Source organism: Balearica regulorum, chromosome 1, assembly GCF_011004875.1.
Source record: "Balearica regulorum gibbericeps isolate bBalReg1 chromosome 1, bBalReg1.pri, whole genome shotgun sequence".
Taxonomy (NCBI): Eukaryota; Metazoa; Chordata; class Aves; order Gruiformes; family Gruidae; genus Balearica; species Balearica regulorum.
The window spans coordinates 218,516,142-218,535,470 of record NC_046184.1 but is presented as its reverse complement, the minus strand read 5'-3'; the positions used below and the strand labels follow the sequence as shown (position 1 = coordinate 218,535,470).

The following is a 19,329-nucleotide window of genomic DNA, read 5'->3' as shown; positions in this document are numbered from 1 at the left end:
GGTCCCGCGCGTGCCAGAAGCCAGGAGAGAGCAAAAGCAACTCGGTAATTAATGACCTGGGGAGTACCACGGGATGTTCTCCTCCGTCCCTTAACGATTTCTACCCTTTCCCAGCCGACGTTAAAACGTACTTCAGGCAAAGCCATCTGTAAACAGCCTACAACAGAATGAGTATTTCTTACACCAGGCTTCCCTTGAACACAGGAGACAAAGTGACTCGTTCGCATCATCCCAACTTGTAAGTGCTCCGGACAAGAATATTCCACGTGTCGCTGCCCGTCTCCACGGGACGGAGAGTCTGGTCCTGGATAAACAACTCCAGGATCGTGCATGGAACCGCCGTCTTTTCAAACCGCCTTTCAAATGCTCTACCAAAGTATTTATTTGGTCCTCTGAGGACTGTGAGAGACTAAAACATTACTTAAAAGCGTAGCTACACAATGCTTCGAAAACACTGAGCACATCCTACCCCTAAATAGTATATAGGCTAGGGCAGAAAAATCAAATACAAATGGAACAGGACATGAATGGGAAATGGAAAACTTTATAATTGATGAATTGATCAGAAGATTAAAATCCAATTTTTCAAGTGATGGGTGTTGATATGATTACCTGATCTTGGAGGGCAGAGGGAAGGGAAAGACTATAGGTGAAGGGAAGAGCAGCAATTAAAAGTATTGGAAAAAAAGATGTTCCAAGTCTTGACAGCAACACGACGACCAGCGGAGCACAGAGACCAGGAAAAGCACAAGCGGAGCAGTAACGGGCAGCACTGGCAGAAACCCTCCCTGCCACAGATCACAAAGACTCGATACACCACTGTGACCTGCACCACCACCCCCTCACAATGCTGATAAATCAAAATGCATCACACAGCCAACACTACGCCTAGGTTTTGCTCTATACCTCTCCCACATTTTCATTTTCAAGGTATTGAAGATTCTTCTTATTAGTACTACTTATTAGTACTACTGGTCTTCAGATAAAATACCATTCTGTAATGAAGCCCAAAATTTGAGAATAAAAAGTTTCTTAACTAGAAAGAAAGAAAAATCAGTTTTAAGTTCTCTCCAAAAAAGAAATTCCAAAATTCTGGTGGGCGAAAAAGCAGAAGGGAAACCGTGCCTTTTCCCAACCTCCTCGGCATCCCCCGATGCCGAACAGCCGGCGCTGCGCACGCCGCCCGCCCGCAGCGGCGAAGCACTACCGAACTTCGAAGTTTCTTCCAAGATTCGAAGTTTCAGGAAGTTTCCTCCCATGACTGAACTTCTACCACTTCCCTGGGTTAACTTGCTGTGATGAATAATATCATTTCTTTACAGCTTGCAGCTTATTTCACATGGAATGTGTTTATGTACACTGCCAGTTTTAGGACTTCATTCTACCTTCTTTTCACTAGCTTGAGGAGCGTTTCAGGTTCAGCAAGTTTCTTCTAAGGAAAACACGATCTGTAGGAAAACTCCCATGCAGCTCCACTGAATGTTTAGGATGTTACTACCCTGTAAGAGTATCACCTGAAACTCGGTGTTTGAAGGAGAACCGGGAACCGGACTATTTTAACACACATTTATAGAGGCAGAGAAACGAAACAACAATTTATACTTTTACAGCCATACTCAGATGCCAGCATTAACCGTTGGGAAGTACCAAGACCAATGAAATCCTGAAAGAGCCCCCAAAAATCGGGAGCTGGAAGAGTATTTGTATAAGGCAGCAAACGCAGCAGCAGCATGCTTTGCCTGGGAGGTACACCCACCACTGCCGAGATTATATGAAATCCAGAGTTTATCGCTTTTATGGCAAGAGGGGTGCAGCAGGCTGTTTCAATTTGTCTTTTTTACCTTCAGATGTCTTCCAGGCCTTCCAGAGATCTTCCACACTGATGAGCTTGTCTTCTCCATGGAAAGTGCTGTGCTTGACTGTTGGGTCATGGTAATTCAAGTCCTCCCTCAAGAACTAGGAGAAAAATAAACAGCGAGATTATTCTTTGATTCATCTTTTAGGAGAGATGAGAAGCATTTAAAAAAATAATAAAATACGTGTCTTTCACTTGTTTTCCTTACTATTACATCCACAGATTGTCACATAATAATTTCTGGGGGAAAGTCCTCGTAAATCTGAGATGCAGCATCTCTGGCCTTTATTCACTTGGATTAAAACTACATCATCTCCCTAGTTCATAGAACCCCAGACGGGTTTGGGTGGGCAGGGACCTCCCAGCCCATCCAGTGCCACCCCTGCCATGGGCAGGGACACCCTCCACTAGCCCAGCTTGCCCAAAGCCCCATCCAACCTGGCCTTGAACACTGCCAGGGAGCCAGGGGCAGCCACAGCTTCTCGGGGCACCCTGTGCCAGGGCCTCAGCACCCTCACAGGGAAGGATTTCTGCCTCCCATCCCATCTCCATCTCCCCTCCTGCAGCTTCAGGCCATTCCCCTTGGCCTGTCACTCCCTGCCCTTGGCACCAGCCCCTCTCCAGCTTTCCTGGAGCCCCTGCAGGACTGGAAGGGGCTCTAAGGTCTCCCCGCAGCCTTCTCTTCTCCAGGCTGAACCAGCCCAACTCTCTCAGCCTGTCTCCAGAGCAGAGGTGCTCCAGCCCTCACATCATCTCCGTGGCCTCCTCTGGACTCACTCCAACAGCTCCATGTCCTTCTTGTGCTGGGGACCCCCGAGCTGGACGCAGCACTGCAGGGGGGTCTCGCAGAGCTCTATCAGTCACTCTAATACATAACACCACCTATCACAGACCCGCACCTTACTTCTAGCTGAACACCTTTTCCTCTAGTTCCAGTTTCAGGATTTTAGTCTGCCTTCTTTGTGCTACGTAACCCTCTGCCAGCAGATTTCTGCTCGGGGCCATGCTGCCAATACACAGGTCAGCTTAGGAGCTTCAGCCTCTCGTTAAGAAAAGCGTGCTTTCCAGAAACCAAACCATTCCGCTTGCTCTTTTCCCATCAACCGCTTTCCGAGCCCTTCACCGCTGCATCAGCGTAAGAAGTCACAGCATTTCCACGAGGCACACACGTACGTATGGCACCAACCATCCTTCTCTCCCGGCACAGAAATCAAAATCTTCTTCTGCTGCCTGTGCCCTCCCCTTGGAGGGATCCCGTAGCCCCAAGAACATCCTCCATCGAAGGAACGAGGGAGTTTTTCTGAAATCGAGCGCTCTATCAGGAATCTCCCCCTCTCCGACATCATCTGATAGCTATGGAATAACACAAGCTGTAAAGCTAGAGATAAGAGGGTACGTGCTATCGTGAGAAACAGTGAATGCTCAACCGTTTAGCACGGGGCTGTGACCGACGCTGCCGGCAGGCAGGGTACAGTAAATAAGGCAACAGAAACAGGAACCCCGTAACGCTGCAAAGACCGAGCAGAAAAGCCCAATGACAGGGTCCGTGCTATCCCAGTGCTCTGGGGAGAGACCGGGCACCAGAGCACAGCCCCTGCAGCCACGGAAAAAGGCTTTTTTTCCCGGAGGAATCGAGCGAGGCAGCCGACGGCGCGGCGGCAGGGTCTGGGTATTCACAGCAGCCGCCGGCAGCGCAGGAATCTCCACCTGGAGCCCTGGAATCACCCGGTAACCAGTCCAGATGCAATTCAAAAGCTACTTCAGATTCTCAGAAAACAAGGGAGGATATAAACTGTGCATATAATCACAGTAACTCTTTTTTTTTGGTAAATATTATTTTAGCTTTTTGTAACTTTGTTCCATTATGGCAAATACCTGCGTTGGGGAGGTGTTACCATTCCCCCTTTTTCACGACAAGGCGACCCTGCAGGATCAGACACACAGGCTCCTCCCTGCTCAAAGAGGAGGCAAAGCTTAACATCGGGTTTTCTGCGCTTCAGCAAACCCTCGACTGCCAGACTACCCAGGAAGCAGCGGGCGGTTTGCCAGCTGAAAGCACTTTGCTGGTTCCACGAGACCTTGCGTTCCATTGCATCAAAATGTAGGTCACCACAATCACCCAACGCCGCCAGACAACGGTCTCTACGGTTCTGCAGGAGTTCCCGTGTCGATGTGCGTTCTACCATTATTATTTTACATAACTTGCACGCCACGCTCGGCGGTGGACGCTCGTCTTCTGCATCAGCCAGAAGCAAGTGGAAGCGCAGCTGTAACAGCAAAGAACTGCCCCAAATTCAGAGGGTGTCTGAGCGAGGGAGCTCAGGGCGTCACGACAACGACATACAGACCTATAGGTAACCGGAGATAGAGTCGTGTATTCTTTTATATATGTCTGCTAATATATATGTGCTATTATCATGTATATGTTATAATTAGTGTGTACAATATAAAATGATCGTATCTGTAATGATATATAAACATGCTTCTATTTATAGATATATCTACAATAAAACCATTATTTAAGTATTTTTAGTTGCTGCGCAAAACTGGCAGATCAAACCGAACAGGAGCATTCTCTGCAGTACATCTGAAGATTTCTGTTCCTGGTTAGACAAGCCAGGAAATATTCAGTAAGTCTGTATGTTGAATTCATTTTAATACAGACAGACAGAGTATAATAAATTAATATAACCTAGGCTTTTGGGATTCCAGACTTTTCTTTGAATTATAATACCACCAAAAATTCAACTGTGTGTCAATGGTGTAATAATCCAAAAAATTATTATCAGATTTGACCTGCACCTTCAAATCAAAGCTGAAGCAAACACCACTGGCAGGAGGGGAGGCATCTTCACCATAGGCTGAGCCACTAATGAAATATATATACAGATATAGATATATAGTCAGGGTCTGCAGGTATATCACAATTCACTCAGGGGACGCATCTGTTGCAATAACGTGCTCTGGTGGTGCCTTCCCACCTCCCTCCCATCTCAGGAGAAGACAGGCTAGAAACAGAAAACAGCAAAGAAAAGTGAAGAAAATTGTATCCGAAAAAAAAAAAAAAAGACGGGGAGCGCAAGAATGACTGACCAGATTTGAGACCACCCCGCAGACAGGAGGGATTTGTGAGACGCGAGGCAAGCAAAGCACGTGGGAATCAAACAGGAGGAATTTCAGTACCTAACATATGCAACAAAATTAAAAGGTAATTTCCCATTTACATCCCTGCATGCATCATCCAGGGCACGATTACCATGCGGCCTTCTTCAGTACAGCTCTTAAGTCAGTACAGCTCTTAAGTCAGTACAGCTCTTAAGTGTGTAGCAGAACGACCCAAAAAAAAAAAAAGTCATCTCTAGATAAGCAGACAGTATTTTACTATCAGACAGGGCGTGAAAATCATCTGATAACGCTTTTAACTTCCCAGGCTCTCTACAAACGCACTGCAGATGCCAGCGAGGCCCCGACAGGCACCAGCAGCCCGAGCCGGGCGCCCCTCTGCTCCCCTCGCTCTGCAGCCCACCCAGAGCTGCAGCCGTTCTTCCCGTCCCGCGGACAAACGTGGGAAACAGGACAATTTGGGCAGCTCCGGCAGGACGGGACGGCCCGCCCCGCCGCAGGCAGCCATCCCAACCCCAGCCGAAGTCGTGGGCCTCCTGGCTCGTCAACTCGTGACCGAAAGGGAAGGCGGCAATGTCACCCGGCGCTGCGCACCGCGCGGCTGCCAACTCCCACCGGGACCGGAGGGATCAGCTGCTGCTCTGTATATTTAGCTCGGGGAGCACAGAAAGGAAAAGTGATCTCTTGCAGCTTTCCTTCAGCACACGATCACCAAAACCAACCCCCAAGGACTCTCTGGAGGGGACGGTGCTGGCTGCGGTGAGAACATCTCTATAAACAAGCGGGCAGGAGGATGCAGGATGGGGCCGTCCCCTCCCGACGCAGCTGGGCTGCAAACACCAAAGCCCAAGGAAACCCTAAAAGCAGATTTTCCCTTAGTATCTTCTGGGGGGGGGGGGGGGGGGGGGGGGAAACCACCAAGAAAGAAGATTGCAAATACAGCAAGCAAGCCAAACTCAGCCTAGTACGGTCTTTGGAGGTGAAAGCTTCTGCCGAGCTGCTGGTGCCGTGTGGGCGTCTCAGCTCTGACCCACGTTAGAAAATCGAGATGTTTTCAGCTGACCGCTGACCTGCTCGCTCCGTATCTGGTACCCTCAGGCACATACCGCTGCTCAACACGCTGTCTCCAACCTCCGCGTGCTGCCAACCAGCACAAATCAATGGCAATCCCTCTGTCGCAGACTGTAACACACCCACGTGCCCAACACCGGCGGCGCTCAGGGCGCTTTTCACGGCCAAATTTGCACATTTATGGACAATTTTCAAGGTCTAAAGCTCTCATTTTTCCGCCCATTGCGGGGACTCCCCACGGATTTCACACACGCAGGTAGCCGTACTGAGCACGCACATTATGTGTGTGCTGGCATGTCCCAAACACCAGGCACTGGAACCCCTGCACAAAAATACTGCCTTAACTGCAAAGCATGAAAAAGCAGCACCCCAAAGCGTCAGAGACCCTGCTGATCCCAGCCTGGAGATAAGCGGGCAGCCAGCTCTCGGCAGCCCTGCCCCGGGCAGAAAATCTGCTTTTTAAGATGAAAACACTTTTCCTTAGTGCCCTCTGCTCACGGCCGCTCCGCCCCAGGTTTCCAGCAAGCGCTGGCAGAGACCCACGGGCTCCGCAGCAGACGTATTCAAAAAAAAAAACAAACAACAATTACAGGACCATTTCGGGATTGTATAACCCCATTAAGCACAGGGACCTACATTTTAATTCTCCACTTGCCAAATCCTGCAACCACTATGTTTTTCCCCACTCTAAAAGGGGCGAGGGGTTTGAGTTGCACGGGTTAAGACAAACCTGTTGTCTCGGTGGCTGAAAGCACGCTCAAAACCGAGTGGTACCACAAAGCGTGATTTTCTGGAGATTCCTTCTCGTGTTTTTTAATCTGCAAAAACTCCCACTACTCGCACGACTTTTGCATTTCCCCCCTGACTTTCTACATCCCTCCCGCATCCCCGGATCCCTGCTCACCCCCTCCCGAGCACCACCACCACCCGGGCAAGAGACACGCGTCCAGGGGCCAAAACCAACCGAGCGACTGCAGAGCTCACCGCGCATCGCTTCCCCCAGCACCCGCGCCAATTTTAACATCTTTTCTGAGCTGCCGACTTTCATTAAAATTGCAGAAAACTTTTGTCTTCGAGCCCTCTTTCCCGCACACGTGCCTGACCCCAGGCAGCGGGATCAGAGGTTGAGCAGCCAGGGACCGAGCGATACCATAAACCTTGGGAAAGCAGGCTAACAGCATCCGAGAGCCTCGGCAGCGTGAACCTACATCAGAGCTGCCCCTAAACAGCCGGAGCTGCCTTTGGAGTAAGTGTCAAGAGCAGAAATAGATCGCTAATTAGAAGATTTCCCCATGAGGGACAGTTCTTTCATTTTAATCGAGGTCACTGATGTCATCTTAAAACTTCATTGAAAATTCGCCTCCAGAAAGGAAGAATGCAATGATGGTTTAAGGACAGCATAAAGTTGCTGGGACAAAATTTCACCTATAATTAGAATATTTTAGCGATACAGTTACCTGTCTGTCTCTCCACGAGCCGCAGTCTCTGCTGAAGCTTGCAAATGCTTCTGGAGAACAGGTGATTAAACCCAAGCTTCAAAATTACCTCGGCCTCATCCTCAACAGAGGAAGGTTTGGGTTTTTTTTTTTTTTTTTTTAATTACAGGAATTAATATAAGATGAAGAGAAAGACAGCAGAGAACTGTGGTTTTCCAGGCAACTCATCCAACGCAGCCCAACCTCTGCGCAAGGCTGCCCAGTCACCCAGCTGTGTTCTGAAACACAGGCGGTGCTCCCCCCGTCCCGGCCGCCAGGGAGGCACCGGCGCTTTGCCGTAACGCGCGCCCTCCTGGGTCATCGTCCGCACCGTGTTCTAAAACGTTTGTGGAAATCGAGTATGTCGTGACACCCTCCAGTCCCCTGCCGGGGTGGGAGCTTTGCACGCTGAAAGAAGAAGGGTGTACCAAGATTAAACGTAAAAGCCATAAAAGGCTTAAATTTGAGCCTCCTGCATCCTTTCCGTCAGTATCTCCAGCAGCTGTCCCTCCACCAACGGCAGAGTTAAAACACAATTACAGGGCGCGCGTGGGGGCTTAGACCTGATAACCTTGAACGCAGAGAAACCCAGCGCTCAGGCAGTGGCTGGCTCACTGAGGAAAATTCTTGAAATACTTTTTTCAGTGGCTCCAAAGCCTTTATTGAAAGTTTAATCTAATGCAACTTTAATAAACATTTCAAGCTTAGCAGAGGTAAAGCTTGCAACTGTATTTACAGAATCACAGAATCATTTAGGTTGGAAGAGTCCTTTAAGATCCGAGTCCAACCGTAACCTAGCATTGCCAAGCCCACCAGATATAACTTGGGGTCACTACAATACTTCATTTTGTCAACAGGGAAACAGATACAAGTCCCAGTTCACCACCAGCTGCAGACCTACACGTGCACACAAGTATTTGCCATGGAGAGCAATATTTGCATATAAAGTGCATAGCACACTCGTCGAGTACAAAAGGGAAACCACAGAAAAAATACCTTCATTTCTCAGAAAACATGTATATTTAAAATATTGAGTAGGTTATGCTGTGCACTGTGGTTTATATTTTATTTTGCTTATTTTCTTCCCTCTTGAAGCCAAAGACAGTTGTCACAGGTCACTTGTGAAAAGCAGCAGGCCAGTGGGAGGAAAGGAGCCATCACAACCAGCACGGGGATGTTCTTATCAGAGAATGACAGAACCCCAGACGGGTTTGGGTGGGCAGGGACCTCCCAGCCCATCCAGTCCCACCCCCTGCCATGGGCAGGGACACCCTCCACTAGCCCAGCTTGCCCAAAGCCCCATCCAACCTGGCCTCCAACACTGCTAGGGACGGGGCATTCTTGTTCTCATCGTCAGGTGTGCACCACCTCGCCGCGATGCACGCTTCCCGGTGAGCCCCCCACGAGTGGCAGCAGCTCCGCTCCCACCAGCGGCGGCCGCAGGGTGCCCGTCTGCCGTCCGGCCGGCCACCCCGTCTGCTGCCGGCTGCGCCTGGCCGATCGCTCACCAGGGTCGCCGTTCCTTGGGGTTTCGGCAACCACCAGGCTGGGTTTAACGCCCAGCTGCCTTCGCCAGCCTCTGGGTTTCCTCCTCCCATCAGCAAAATCCCACACTGCAGCACGCACCGACAGCCAGAACACATTTCTCATGTCAGAGCCCGGTGCTGGGCCACGCTTGGGGTGGGAGGGAGAAGGATGGCTTTTCCTGAGCATCACCCTATTTGTTGTGTACAGCAGCATTTTAACACACGGCTAAATTATAGGAAGGAAGTCAATGAACACAGGCCGTCTCAACTAGTCAAAACTCATTTTTACAAAAACCAAACTTCTTTATATAACAAATTCCACATTTGCCTATTCCTTCAAACTACCCATACCCAACCACCAACAGCAGACGTAACAGAAGAAAGCTTTTCCCATTAAACAACAGAAGTACCATCACCGCCTTCCTTTCTAGGGAGAATCACCACCCCTCTTTGCTGGGAAGCTTGTGACAGCTGCAGGATGCCTAAAAACACCCTTCAGACACAATTCCTGTCCCAGAGAGCTCAGGAAACAACACTGAAGATGACAGAAGCGGTGACGGGCGCAGCGGCGGCTGCGGTAACCCCAGGGCAGCGCTCGGGCTCCGGCGAGGACTAACCCACGATGCGAGGGCATGGTGCTGCGCTCCGCTTCCCTGTGGGCAGTAAATAAAGCGGATCTCCAGGCGGGAACCAGGGACCAATGTGACAACGAATCCCCTTCGGGTGAGCAGCAGGAGGTAACACGGGGAAGCAAAAAGCAACGTGGGAATTGGCGTCCCCTGGGAGCGGATGGCAAAGAGCAACGGCAGGTGACAACTGGTACAGGCAGGGGGAAGCGAACAGGACGCTGCTGGGAGCGGGGGCACGCAGCGAGAACTCCCAGCAGCGAAATGCAACAGTCCCCGTCGCCACGCTCAGCAACACCGTCCTGGCAGCTCGGCCTCTAACGACAGGAAGGGCTACCGCACCCACCGCCAACTGGAGGAGAGCTGCTGGGGCCACGACAAGCGATGCCAGGGGCTCGAGCGCCCGTCTGAGCCATCTACGAGGGCTCTGAAGACAGGAGCAGCTGCAGCAAGGCAGTGATTCTGACGCCTTTTAGAAAAATAAGCTTTGTTACTCACACCACGGCAGTTTCTATACTGGAAAACGAACTGGCGGCACCAAGGCTTTGAACAGATAATACTGTCAGTGCTTGTACAATAACCTCTCAACTAGTGCACCGAGATAGAGGGCAAGAGTTGCTCTGAGAGACAGAAAAATTGCTCGTTAATGCCCAACCCTAACGACATGAGGCTTATCCTCATTTTAATAACAGGCGCGTAGGACGCACCAAGTGAATCGATTTGCCTGAGGCGACCCCAGGACTCGGAGCTGCAGCTCCAAAACAATGCTGAGCAGAGAACTGCCGCCAGCGAAAACACCACATTTCAGGAAATGCAATTGAAAGCTTTTCATTTGTTTTAAATTGCTCCATGAAGGGAGGTTTAGGCAGAGGGAACGGCTCTGCAACCTGGGAACAGCCAACCGACACCGCCGGCTCCGCACAAGCTGGGTGCTGCTCGGTTCCAGGCTGCTGTGCCACGTCCCTGGAGAGCGTCACCGCCCCAGAAACCGAAGGGCCCTTGTGATGGCTGGATTTGCCCGATAAACTGAACTGCTGCGTTAGCTGAGGTGGGAGATTTAACCTCCCTGCACCGCGGTTTCTGTATGTGAGCGCTGGGAATCGGGCACCCTGCAGAAGGGCTCGCGAGGGACTGGTTGTCAGGCAGTTCTCAGAGGGGAGCGCTGTGCCGGCTGCCGTAGCCTTCTGCCGGCTGCCCGCGGTGGAACGGGGGAAAAGAGACGGCTGTGGGTGCAGAAGCAGCGGGTCACAAGCTTGTGAACTCCCATCCCACGGAGATTAGATCAGGTTCTCCCACAAGCCTTCCCAAGCCTACAAAACACGTACTGATGTCTTCATCGGGCGAAGGCCCGAGGTGCCGAGGGTGCACCCAGCGCGGCACACGTGGCTGCCAGCCCCACCATCCACCGCCAGCACCGGTGGGTACCGGGACAGCAACGGCAGCGGTCTCGGCAGCTCCCGGCTCGCCAGCTTCCAAGGTCAGGAATTCCGAGCGTTCGACAGCCCTTGCTCCCAGCACAGCCCAGCCTCGGTCGCAGGACGTGGACTTGGTGGGAGACCTTCCCCTCCACCCTTCAACAGACTCCTGAAGCTCTGGAGCCACGCATCGCGCTCCCGAGCCCAGCGGCAAGGCTGGCACAGGCAGCACGTCCCGAGCCGGGCAGTAGATTGCTGTGGATCGAGGGATCCCGTGACTGGCAGCAGATCCCTTCACCAGTCTGCTTTCCTTTAGCTTCCAAGACTTTGGCTTTCCCATTTAGATGCCAGTCTCCTTATAAGTCAGAACTCACCTTGAACAAAGCCTTGTAAAAGAGCCACCGAGGCAACGCTATGAATAACCAACAGCTTTCCCTCTTCCAGTAGTCACTTGTTTCTATTGGCGCTTATGTAAGAAAACAGTAATTTTATTTCTCTTCAGTGAAGTTACTAGCTAAAATCTTCAAGTCCCAGACAACAAAGAATTGTTCCTTTTTTCAGCAGCACGCACACACGTACTGTAACTGTTCCAGGTGGGTTCTGGAAGAACGTAGTAAATGCTACAATGTGAAGGAGACAGCAGCCGGTGTATTTGCTCAGCCGCAACAGAGAGGCTCAATCAGAACCAGACGTGTTTCCCAACCCCACAATTAAAAATGAAAGGAAGGAAATAACAACAACAATCACATAAACAGATCTTGTTGTTTTTCAGTGCTGGAATAAATTGATAATACCTTGTGTGTAGCAAAAGATTAAGTGACTAGACACCCCCAGAACAGAGGAAGAGCCGCACACATGAAAGATTACAGTACTGAAATACGCTGTTTGGATCAGAAACTTGGCTCGAGATGGCACGTTGCTTCCTGTGCCGGATAAAGAGGAGGCAGCCACCAGCCAAAGACCTTGCGCACCTGAGTTTCAGGCACCCCACCACGTCAGCGTTACTCGTGACAGAACAACCCTCGATGACAGCAAAGCACTAACCTCGTCGCTCTCCTCTACGTCCACATTGCCGTTGGCATCGTCGTCCATCTGCTTGTGGATGTTGCGGACAGCTTCGAAGCTGAGCTGCTCGTCTTCATCGTGGCACAAGGGCTTGTCAATGCGGCAGAATTCTGCTGAGGGAGAAAAAACACCATCGTTAGGCAGCCTGTACCAAAAATATCGCCATCCTTGTTTTCTCACTAAGCTGCTTGTGTTTGCAGAGCGCTCGCTGAGCCCTGGAGAAAGCCTCCCGGTGCTGGCATTCACAGCAGGGGTCTGAGCAACAGCCAGCATCCTAAGAAATCCCTAACAGCAAAGGGCAGGTCGTGGCCTCAGCGAGGCGGCTCTTCTCCAGGTCGGCTTCCTCGGCATTCCCACCGCTGCGGGCCTCCCAGCCGGGCGTCCTCCTGCCCGCACTGTGCCCAGCGATGCCCCGCCGAGGGGGACGGGAGGACCGCAGCCGAAGTTTTACCTCCTATTTCACGGGCTTCATTTCTCACTTGGAGATTTGTTAGTGTTGGCGCGGCGTTTAGCTAGGACATTTTGAGAGTAAGAGTTTATGTTTATAGAACACGTCAATTAAAAAAAGTTAGCCTTCGTCCCGATTATGAAACAGATTTTTTTTGGCTTGCTTTCACATATTTTTCTACATTTCAAAACTAACACTTTAAATTTCACTGCATGCCTGAGCCCACGCGAGCACCAAACATGGCTGTTCTGTCCCTTCTACGGCAGTGCCGCGTGGCGATGCGTGGCGATACGTGGCTCGCCGCGGCACCGAGACCAAAGCACAGATGCCAGGCACTGAAAGCATCCCCCACCCTGAGCTCTTTGTACGACAGGCATTCAGAAAACCCTTTTGTTTCACAGAGGCTGTATCAGATTCACTGTAAGTAGATAACAATTAAGAATTATCCAGGGGTGACCGCTCTGAGATCGCTGTGAAACCAGTTTAATAGCTCCTCGCCCAGTTCCCATTAGAAAGGTCTCATGTTCAAAAAAAAAAAAAAAAAAAAAAAAAGGACTTCAGATTGAACCCCTAGGAATTTAAGCAGAAGAGTCCAAATTATGTGTGAGCTCAAACCAAACTCTAAGGCGATCCTCTCAAGGTAAGACAAGCTTATTGATAGGAAAAGCGGACGGGTTGTCTCCTGCTGCTGGTACACACGCTGCACCTGCTGCGAGCAACTGGGCGTACCCACCCCGCGACCCACAGATCATCGTTTGGACAATTCACCTCTCTTACGTCCCCACACAACTAGAAAGTACTCGGATTCACTATCGATACAAAAGACTTTAGAACATTAAATCCACACAAGTTTTTAAAAATTATTTCAATTTTAGCACATGCTACACAATCCCTATGAAAAAAAAAAAATCCTAGAGGAAGTCCAAAAACCTCTTAAACAGAGGTTCCGACAGAAGATACGTTACCCATCACATTTAAAAATCCATTCAGTCGGTTTTGCTTGTGCGACGGAGGACTCGCACCGCTGGCCCTGCCTGCGTCCTGCCCCTGGGGAGGAAGAAGCTGCTGAGACCATCCCGGGGGTCCTGGTGGCACCGAGCTGGCCACGAGCAAAGGTGGCCGAGGGCGTCCCAGGCTGCATCAGAAAGCCACAGCCGGAGCGCTGGGTCCAGAGCTGGGCTCCCCAGCATGACACACGGACATACTGGGGAGAGGCCAGCGAAGGGACTGGAGCATCTCTGCTGCGAGGAAGGGCTGAGAGCTGGGACCGCTCAGCCTGGAGCGGAGACGGCTCGGGGGGATCTCGTCCACGTACATCAACACCTGCAGGGAGGGTGCCAAGAGGATGGAACCAGGCTCTTCCCAGCGGTGCCCAGTGCTGGGACCAGCGGCCATGGGCACACACTGGAGCACAGGAGGGTCCCTCTGAACGTCAGGAAACACTTTTTGCTGTGAGGGTGCCCGAGCCCTGGCGCAGGTTGCCCAGGGAGGTGGTGGAGTCTCCATCCTTGGAAAGACTCGGTAGCCATCCGGACACGGTCCTGGGCCACCGGCTCTGGGTGAGCCGGGGGTCGGGCCAGAGGGACCCACCTCAACCAGTCGAGGATCCCGCATAGCACCGATCTGCATACGAAGGCACAGGGCCTCGCACACGGAGGAAACCAGACTGACACCGGCTGACGCCATCGTGGACGTTTCCAGGTTTCACAGTGGAAACCTGTCCCTCAGGCCTTCTGGGCTGGGAAAAAACCCCACCACCCCCACAAACCCAAGCCAAGAGTTACACCACACCCCGCCACACGCAGCTCTTCCAGGGGTGGGTTGTGCTCACGTGCCAACGCACGCGGCATCAGCCGCCCAAGTTAATGAACTCAGTGCGGCTTCAGCCTAAGCCTACTTATTCTTAAATATTTGTAAGAACTCAGTGTAAAAACAAACAAACAACCACCCACAAACAAGCAAACCAAAACCCAAACAAAAAACTAGAATGCCATGTAAATCTAACACTGTTTTCCTACCTTTACCTCTTGATTTTTCTCATCTTGTGTTCCCCACGCTAAGTACGTGGCTCACAACCAGCTTTCTTATGTATGCATCCCTAATTAGGACACTGAATAAAATACTGACTTTTAATTTTGAGGAATACAAGTCACAGATCAGGAATTTAATTGTAGCTTTACTTACCTGTGGCAGAACAAATTATGTTTTTCAAAGTCATGTTATGCTTAAAACAAAGTCACTCAAAAAACATTTAGTTGGATGTCAGAGCGCTATTTGAATCAGATGAAGCTCTTATATTATGTTTGGAACCATTGCTTCCGTGTGCTTGTACGTACACGTGTACCCCAATGCAGTCAAGGTCTTAGCTACAGACTTCGCATTTTCAAATACTGAACTAATTTCATATGCCAGTACCCAATATCACCCACTATAAACCAAAAGAGGTTTTGTGGGGTTTTGTTTGTTTTTCTAACTAAAAACACCTGTGCAGAGCACAAAGCTTGGGTGTCACGTGCAGGAGATCGCCCTTCAGTGCTCCAGAGAAAAGTGATATCCTGGAGGTGCTTGATGGGCCATCTCAAGAAAGTTTATTTGTACTTAGGTAAACAACTGCTCCCTACGCGTGTGTGCTAAAAATTGCCCTCATTAAATATCCAAATCCATTTACGCTTTGCTAAGAACAGTGATTCAGTACGGATAGCTGTCACTGTCACGCAGCCCCAGGCTGGGAGCCCAGAGCACTCATCCCCACTCCAGCAAAGAGCCAAAACCCTCAAAACTACAAACCAAAAAAGCTTAAAAACCAGAATTGCCCTAAAATTCCATCTCTTGTCTATCCTTTATAGCTTTTTGAGAACAACATACTTCTAATCTCCAAGACTGGGGTACACATGGGGAAGATGAGCCCTCTAAGGTAGGCGCAAGCACGCAGCTACGCTGCTGCGACCCTCCGAGCTGCTGGCACGGCGTCAGCGCCCCGATCACGCAGCGAGCGGTCAGGGCAGGTTCTGCTCATTCCTAGAAGTCTCTCTTTTTCAAACCCGGTGAGTAAACCGCCCCAATGGGTTCTTCAGCTCCGGCGCCGTGACCGAGCGCCTGCTGCTGGAGGAAGAGCTGCGGCAGCCCGTGCCGACGCCAGCGCGCGTCCCCGGTGCGAACAGCCCCAGCCTTGCTCTGGAGCAGCACAGCAAGCCCTGACACCACCAGAGCCCTTCAGACACGCTTCTCTTCGCTACAGCGGCCTTTGGTAACCCATAGACAAACCGTGTTTATCAAGGGGATGCACCCAGTTTTGTTACAGAAGCGGGTTTTTAAAAATGAGAACCCAATCACGATTTAACGCTGGGAGAAGACGTGCTGCACAATCTACAGCTGCAAAACAGCGCCAACGAGAGACCAGACCGCACGTCCGCACACACGCGCATCAGGGAACAGGGATCGTGTAGGTGCCACCATCCCAGCAGCTCTCGGCTGGCTTCGTCCCAACATTATCAATGGACGTTGATGCTTTAACGTAACTCTCAGCAGAAGAAACGCCCGGTCGCGCCAGCCTGGCTGAGCAGAAGCCTACGTTAACGAGGAGGCTCGCCTGCTGGGTCCGTGCGAGGTGTACCCGTCCCAGCTGGAACAAAGCCCCACGCTGTGCTCTGCTCCCTTGGGGTCCCACAGCCCCGGCCCAGCATCCACCTGGGGCTCGGGGTCGGGTTTTCATTGGTGATGTCTCTTTAGGATGTTGTGATCAACGACAACACATTTTGTATCACAGCGCTTCTGTGGGCTTCAAGTATCACCACACCTAGAACTGGCATAATTTGGGCTGAATTTATAGGTTTGGTTTCATTATCTGGAAAGAGTATCATTATTATTGGCACAATAATCATCATCTACCTGGTGCAGTTGTGAAAAAAAACAGGAGAAAATGTAAAAGAGTTTAGCTTCGGAAAAACCAGCCGCACCGTGCCTCCCTGCAGCTGGGCACTCTAAGAGGCCATGTGCTGCTCTTTCCAAATGCAAAGGTTCACTCATCTCTACCAAATTACTTTACATTAACAGCCATTTTCTCTCTCTCTCCCCTCCAAATTACCTCACACATCTATTGCTGTCCATGCATCCTTTGCTGGCTTCAGTTTTAAAAAAAAAAAAAAAATTAAAATATCCAGAACTGAGTAAATCCCATTCTTTCAAGTTTGCCTACAAGAGCACCACACCTAAAATGTTTGTAAGAAACAGAAAAATTCATAAAAGGTCATAAAAGGAGCGATCCCTCCCTCTGCTGACAAGTCGCCGCGCCCCAGTTGTCGGGCGCAGAGCTGCGTCCCCCCACCAGCTCCCACGAGCGAAGCAGAGCCTAAAGCAGACCCTTCCCTCTAGGTCCAGCATGGCAAATACTGCGCTTGGGGCACTGCTCAGCAGGCTTCGTCTAAAGTTTTGGGTTTCCGCATTCATTTGCTGAAGAAGAAGAAAAGAAGCAGTAGAACACGCTGCTCCTCCTAATAGCTATGGCAAGGTGACTTGGGCAATGACGGAGGCCACTTGCGTGTTCCTGGAGAGGCAGGGCTGCCGTCCCGCTGCTTCCCAAGCCTCGGGAAGTTTATTCTGCACTAACTGCTGGCTGTCCATCCAGCCAGGACAGTGGCAGCCCTATAAACTGGTGACCCAAACCAGTGAGTGACCTGCGAAAGCTCTCCCTTTCCCCTGCGTTGCTCAGGGCGTTACTGGATGCCCTAACATTGATTTGCATGGATTTGGTTTTCCTCTCCTACCCTGTAAGTTTTTTCTTCATAGTTATTGTAAAATTAGCTCAGAACTTTGGGCTGGGCCTTTTCTGCAATGATTTGTCATGCTGATCTCAGTGGTGGAGAGCAAGAACACGGGATGGTCGTTGTATTTGTACTGCCTTTGGACTCGACTTCAGAAGGAAAAATGAAATCAGGCTAAAAGATATCTCCCAAAATATTACACGATCATCTTGTTCTGAGCCTGTGCTTATTATTGTAGCAATGACTGTAGCAACGCTCTGGCAAAGTTCAAATTATAGGAAGGGTCATGTTATTATAAAACAAGAGTGGTTTTATTCTCATTAACGCTCTCATAACCACGTAACTCTTGAGCCCCAACCGCGTCTGTCCAAGCGGTCTGTCCAACACTCAGGCAACAAGACACATGGATTGAAGTGATCCTGCCCAGATTTCTTGCAACCAGAAGGACAATCCGTGGGTATTTGTCATAGAAACGCTCAGAACAACTGTGAAAGCAGCACAAAGAGCAATAAAGCAAGGGCTGCAGGAATGGCATGTGTTGATAACCAAGTACGCAATCAACGGCAATCAACCTAGTAAATAGCGAGGAATTTGTGTTTGCATCAAGGCCAGAAAAAGCCTGAATAGGGGCACAAGTGATTTAATCAGCAGATTAAGTAATTTAATCTGCACTGATAACAGAATGGTCCTGAGGTTTCACCAGGCAGCATGGACCATTCCCATTATCTCAACGGGAAGACAGGCTGCAGCTGTAAAAATACCAAAATGAAGAAACAAAGACCAGGGCCAGCAACCTGGCCTAAGATTCATGGAAGATTAAGCGAAAAAGAACCCTTGCCTCCTAAAAGGAGACAAAAAAAAAAAACCAAAACAAACCCACCTATTCAAAAGCCAAGTCATCTCTTGCCCCATCAAGAATGTCAATGAGGGCTCAATGGCCGGCAAGCCTTGCCCTCCATGGCACACACCATGACGCTCCATGTCACATAAGCCTGGGGCACCTTCGGTGAGTGAAAGCCTTGAAACAAGTGAGAAATCGGGTGTGTTTAAATAACTTCTTCCTCTTCCAAAAGGCCTAGCACTGATGTTTGCTACAGTAGTTTCTACAGAGATACACTTGCTTGTCTGGTCCCCATCCCTTGTTCTTAGGCGGCAGACCACACCAGGATTTGGGGGTGAGCCCACTGGACCCCTTCCGGGGCTGACACCATCATCCATACCCACCCCACCTCTCCCAGTCATCAGGAGTCTTTTGTCTCTTCACTGTTTTCTGCCTCCAGGCCTGTTCCTTATCTACCCACTATCATCTCTTAATAGTCTTTCCTTTCAGACGAAAAAGTCCCTTTTCCCCCCATTGGTGTCCCCATAGACTGCTGATGGCCTGGGCGCTATCAACACATGCCATCTTGACATCCCTCCTCCTGCCAATGGTTGGGGCTCACACCCACCACCCACCTTCCCCCCTGGGGCTCCCTCTCCCCCACTAAAGCTCGTTTGCAATCTCCAATAGCATCTCCTACGAGCAGACTGCCCTGGGGCCCCGCTGCCATCCCAACGGGCGCTCTCATCCCAACGGGTGCCACCACGTAGGAGATCATCAGCAGACAGGCCTAAGAGCTGGAGTAGACTAGGCAGAGCTGGAGAGACATCTACCATGAAAACAGTTTGGGCTGGTTTTATGAGCAATTAGACACATCCCACAGAAATGATACTTTCCAGTCTTTTCCCTTCTCCCGCTGAGACTGCCTCATCAGCCTCAGCCCGCTCTGAAAGGACAAGAGCAATGGCACAAACTGGAATACAAGAAATCAGACTTAAATGTCAGAAAGAGGTTTTTTTTTGTTGTTTTTTTTTTTTTACTTTTATCTATTTATTTTAGGGTGGTTGCCCAGAGAGGGTGTGGAGTCCTCCATCCATGGAAGACAGTCAAAACTCAACTGGACACGACCCTGGACAACTGGCTCC

At 50.4% G+C, this 19,329-nt stretch overlaps 1 protein-coding gene across 5 annotated transcripts in view; it reads right to left on the bottom strand.

The window, feature by feature from the left end:
- The window catches only part of STIM1 (stromal interaction molecule 1), a 98,516-nt gene that overhangs the window by 49,133 nt on the left and 30,054 nt on the right, over positions 1–19,329 (bottom strand). For 3 of the 5 annotated variants that reach the window (XM_075742736.1, XM_075742737.1, XM_075742740.1), the window contains 2 exons: positions 12,136–12,269; positions 1,842–1,956 (listed from right to left, as the gene is read on the bottom strand). In XM_075742736.1, the coding sequence (XP_075598851.1) occupies positions 1,842–1,956; positions 12,136–12,269 (249 nt within the window). The remainder of the gene's footprint in view (positions 1–1,841; positions 1,957–12,135; positions 12,270–19,329) is intronic. The other 2 variants (XM_075742739.1, XM_075742741.1) reach the window with 1 other exon arrangement.